This window comes from Cariama cristata, unplaced genomic scaffold (assembly GCF_000690535.1).
Source record: "Cariama cristata isolate BGI_N322 unplaced genomic scaffold, ASM69053v1 scaffold17836, whole genome shotgun sequence".
NCBI classification, from domain to species: domain Eukaryota; kingdom Metazoa; phylum Chordata; class Aves; order Cariamiformes; family Cariamidae; genus Cariama; species Cariama cristata.
The window spans coordinates 7,266-12,807 of NW_009621749.1; the positions used below are offsets into that span (position 1 = coordinate 7,266).

General features: G+C 45.0%; 1 protein-coding gene across 1 annotated transcript in view; it reads left to right on the forward strand.

The window, feature by feature from the left end:
- ARL2BP (ADP-ribosylation factor-like 2 binding protein) overlaps nt 1-417 on the forward strand; it is a 7,252-nt gene extending 6,835 nt beyond the window's left edge. The window contains exon 6 of the mRNA XM_009702099.1: nt 337-417. Within this exon, the coding sequence (XP_009700401.1) occupies nt 337-417 (81 nt within the window). The remainder of the gene's footprint in view (nt 1-336) is intronic.
- The last annotated feature ends 5,125 nt before the right edge of the window (nt 418-5,542 follow it).

Sequence of the window (5,542 nt, forward strand, 5' to 3'; positions counted from 1 at the left end):
ACCTTTGGGGTCTCCTGAGAGGCAAACCACAGAAGCTAGATTTCACTAGTTCCTTGAGCACTGGGTGAGCCTGCTGGCTCTGCATTCTTGACCAGATATGAGCAAGACTCTGCTCTGACCTGGACGCATGGTGGGCAGAGCGACAGCCACCTTACTCCAGAGATTCCTGCACAATCTCTTCTTGAGTTCACATTCAGTCATAGATGCTCAGGTAACATGTAATTTTATATTGATTTGATGCAACAAACAGAATATGTATTGCCCATTTCATTTTTTTGAACTGCTTATTCCAAAACAGCATTGTGTCACACATTTCTTTTTCTTCCATGTTTCTAGGAAAAAGAAGGTCGAAGTCTCGATTTAAGCAGTGGGTTAGTGGTGACTTCATTAAACAAATCGTCAGTATCCTCCTCCTAGAACCGTTTATGCAGTACTTTCCTTCTGCAGATGACTGCTGCTGCTTTCATTTGGACATGAAAACACTAAAGGTCATAGGAATCAAGGTGCTGTTACATGATGAAAACTCATTTACCCTCCAGACTATACCTGCGGAAGCCTGATCCTGGAAACATCTGTTTGTGAATTCTGGTTGGTATTCAGTGACCACAGAAGACGACAATCTCACCTCTACCAGAGTAATCGTTTTTTAATAAATACACAGTATTTGTACACCAGCCTAACGGTTGTGCATGCCAAGAAGCCCAGCACACTGAGAGGACAATCAGTAGGCCTGTGCCCATGTTATTTGGGTTGGCATCTTCACCACCTCCCCAAAATGTAGAGCTTTTCAGAATTAATATGACAGTGTAAAAAGAGGATGTCCTTCCAGCTCTTGGAAGGACAGGTGTGGACGCATAACCTCTGAGTTCCTCCTCATTGTTTTGGGTTTTTTTTTTAATACTTTAATATGACCTTAAGTGCTACCGCTTTCTAATGGAAGAATATGTTTTAATATGTAGATGTTCTAGCATAAGACTGTCTCTCAGCTCTGACAATTGATATGTTAGTGTGTAAATCTGTCTACTCTCTGGCTTTTATAAGTCTCATCCTTAATGTGCAAAATTTTCCGATTTGCTTTTGTTCAGGCCCCAGCTATTCTACAGTGGGAAAAATAACCACGATAAACTGAAATGTGGCCTATGTATGCCATTTTTTACTTTCTTTTTGGCAGTGGCACAGCCGCATTGGTTCTAGTAATATGAGCTTGATGGTAGGTTGGGCACAGACACGTTTACCACGGTATCATTTACTGTTCTAGATAGCATGCTGATTAAAAGGCGTGTTTTTGCTATTAAACTGTTAGCAACATTAGTGCAGCAATGCATTTTTTGTCATCTGTTGGAAAAGAGGTGAGTGGCATGGTGGTGGAACTGTAACCGTAAGCCCAGGCACCTCTTTTTTGGCAGCTGGAATTAAACTGCATTTGGAGCTACAGGGACCCTCTGTTCTGCTGCTCAGACGTGTTAATCTGCTGCTTAATGATGTGCTCAGGCAATGCGAGTACGTCTTTAAAAGCCTAAGAGTAGACAAAAACAGGATGGTGAGCAGAACCCTCCACTCTGTCCCACAGCAGGTTGAAGCAGCAGGGGAGATGCCCTTCAACAGTGGTGAAGGTGTTGATTTGTGGCTGTCACCTGATGAGAACCTAGCCTAGATAGAGTGAAATTACGGCCAGGCTGTGACAAATTTTTGTTTATGGACAAGAAACATCTTGCAAGAACAAACAGGATGAAATCCTGTTCCTATTGATGTCTGACAGTGATTTCAATTGTACTAGGATTTTGTTCTTTAACTGAAATTGTTTTTAAATACTAGTGAGGACTCCTAGCCATGCAGGCAAAAATAAGCTGTACTTACGCTACAAAATACGATAAAATTAAACAGGTTTGCGGACAGACCATAATGACTTTTTAGAGGCTGGCTAGCAAAGCCAAGTGTAGCGTCCTGGTATTTTGAGTCTGTGTATACAGTGCTGAGTGCTGCAGTAATTGATCTCATTAGGTTTCTAGTACGTTGTGCTGATGGCTCTGCAACTTTTTTGTCTGGAGTTATTCTAATATGTTGAAATCTCCTTCATAAGTGTGCACATCCAGATATGTACACACACACGCTGCCCTTTAAAAAAAAAAAATCTACCCCTTCAGATTTTTTTTTATCTCCTTCAATAAATTTATGTGTCAAATTTGAATGATGAAAGCGAGAAGCTTTTAAAAAAAACCCACAAAGCAAACTACAAAAAGCAAACACAACTTCTTAGAAATCCTCTGGATTTTGATCAAAAGCATTTTTGAAGGCTTTTTTTCCAGTCAACACCACACAAGCTCCGTTTGATTCTCTTTTCAGCAACAGTAATCTGCTAAGGCAATGTGAGTCCATCCCTGAAAACGCTAAGTTGCAGTACTGTAGTTTGAAATGCGCGTTCCTGATCCTTCTGACAGCGGTGAGGTCGGTGAAGCTCCATCAGCCGGGGTCATCCCACCAGGATTCACAGGTTTTTAAGGGTCTACCTAGCCCCTGTGCTGTAAAAACCAGCTTTTCCCGTGAGCACAGAAGTCAGTGCTCTGGTGTGCATGCATGGTTTGCAAGCAGAAATGGTGCTCTGAGATGTTTATTGCCAGAAAAAAAATTACAAAAACATTGGATTGTGTTTTTAATACAAACTAGATGCAACTCCCCTGCCATGTGAATCCTGCAGTTAACATCAGAGAAGTAAAAGGTTTAAATCTGGTTGTTTTTCTGTTGTCAGTGTATGGACTGGAGTTCTTCAGCTAAGTCTTTACCTCTTTGTATAGTGTTGACTTTTTAATGTTGGGAACAAATTTTATCAAATTTTAAAAGAATCCTGTTGACGTATTTTAATTGTTAATTGTTCAGCTAAAACAATGGTTTGCAGCTAAGACTAGAAATATCCCTGATATTTTTTTTAGCTGGAAAAAGTTTTCATTCTTTTCCTGTTACTATTGTTTCAATTAATTACTTAAATTAATGGTACTATAAGTGAATACCTCAGGCAGTTATATTCTGAAGGGAGTTCTGTGGTATTTTAAGCAAGGTCTCTTGTCATTTCACAGGCTACAAGGCACGGTTGGGGATGAATTCTTATTTTGATGGGGAATTGTATCTCGGTGTTTCCTGCAATCCCTTTCTGCCTCTGTGATGCTCTCTTCTGTCTGTGTTTTCTGTGGGCTGCTGTTCCCAGAATAACTCGTCCCTCCGTGACGCTCCTGTCACTCGTTCCTGGTTCGATGCATTTTCCATCAGGCAGAGGGGCTTTTTAAAGAGATTAAATGTCTCTGTATAATGAACTGTCTGTGTGCGAGTCTGACTTCACATTTTAAGAGTTTTAACATTGTCATAACAATGCATGAAGAGGCTAATTATCGTACTGTTACTGATTTTTATATATATGTATATATTCAGAGTTGTGGAAGCTTGACCCTTTGTTTAGCTCACTGAACACTAAATAAAGGCAGATCTGTCAGGGTCTAATGCAATTTGTCCAGTCCCTTTTCGATTCACACCTTCCAGGAATGCAGTTAAATTTCCTGAGCCTGCCTCCATAGACAAGCTGTTAAAACCTTTCCCATGCAGAGCATGCAGTAAATTTTTGCACCACCTTTCCTGTATCATAAGATCTGGAAAGAGACTGGAACTCATTTCATCTATTTTTATTAGCTTGTACAAGGAGGGTGTTGTCGTGGGCTTATCCGTGGCCATGTGCCTGGAGGTGCTCCAGCATGACCTCGCGCACAGCCACAGATGCTTTGCGCTGTACCTTCTCCAGCGTGGGCTTATCCTTGGGCCACGGTCCCTTCCGAGGTATACCTGCTGTGGCATGGACGTAACCACAGCCACAGATGCTTCGAGGTGTCCTGCTCCTGCATGGACTCGTCTACAGTGAACCCTCTGACTCGAGTTCACACCGGAGTTCCAGCCTGTCAAGTACAGCAGCGATGCTCTGGCCGTCTGCCAGCCCAGACCCCATCGCCGTCGTTGCTGTCGTCAAACTGTTATCCCAGGCATGGCAGAGTCAGACCATCGGCACTACAGCAAGCAGTGAAAGCGAAAAGCGGCCACTAATGAGCACTCGACTAATACACAGTGAGGGAGGCAAGCACAGGAGCCTGCCAATTAATAGCTAAACAGCGGTAACGGCTACAAATCCGTACTAGCGCATTCCAGTCTTGAACCCTTTGAGCCCCACGTTGGGTGCCAAAAGGGGCTGTTGTGGTTTAACCCCAGCCGGCAACTCGGCACCACACAGACACTCACTCGCTCCTGCCTGCTGGGGTAGGGGAGAGAATCAGAAGGGTAAAAGTGAGAAAACCTGTGGGGTGAAATAAAGGCAGTTTAATAGGGAAAGCAAAAGCCACGCACGTAAGCAAAGCAAACCAAGGAATTCCGTCCCCACTTCCCATGGGCAGGCAGGTCCTTGGCCATCTCCGGGAAAGTGGGGCTCCATCACACGGAATGGTGACTTGGGAAGACAAATGCCATCACTCCCAACATCTCCCCCTTCCTCCTTCTTCCCCCAGCTGTACATGCTGAGCTGAGTGTGCTGTCATAGGGTGTGGGATATCCCTTGGGTCACTGGGGTCAGCTGTCCCGGCGGTGTCCCCTCCCAACTCCTTGTGCCCCCCCAACTCCTCGCTGGTGGGGTGGGAGGCAGAAAAGGCCTTGGCTCTGGGTAAGCCCTGCTCAGCGATATCTAAAACATCCCTGGGTTATCAACACTGTTTTCAGCACAAATCCAAAGAGCAGACCCACACCAGCTACGGTGAAGAAAATCAACTCTACCCCAGCCAAAACCAGCCCAGGTGTGAAGGGAAAAGTTGCTGTGTCTGGCTGGACATCACTTCTGGTCCTGACAAACACCAACCCGTGTCCACAAGCAATAAAAGGTGAATTTGTCATCTGCAGCACAGGGGAGCAGTGTGGTTCTGCATTCTCCCGAGGTGCCGATCCTCTGTGTCTTCCCAGAGCATTTGCAGACTTAGTTTTAATTTTTGAAGACCACCTGTAGCTAATGGGCAAAGTTAACTCCATGGTATGTACGGTGCTGAGCCCAGAGGAGGGAGCGCATCAACGCCTTGGCACCTCTTTCGTGTTCTTGTGGTCTCGGATGCGTGCCCTGTGTGTGTGTGTGCGTGTGCACATACATACATCTGTGTGCGCACATATATCCGTGTGCATGTGCACACATATATACATGTGTGCGTGCGCACATATATACGTGTGCGTGTGCACATATCCGTGTGCATGTGCGCACATATATACGTGTGTGTGCGCACATATCCGTGTGCATGTGCGCACATATATCCGTGTGCGTGTGCGCACATATATCCGTGTGCATGTGCGCACATATATATGTGTGCGTGCGCACATATATACATGTGTGTGTGTGCGCACATATATACGTGTGTGTGCGTGCACGGAAAGCAAAGCTTTCCTCCTCCCCTGGGGCTGGGCTATAATGCCCCTGTGCCGAGGGAAGGGGCAGTCACCTCTGGCAGTGACATCTCTCTGCCCACGTCATGCCATG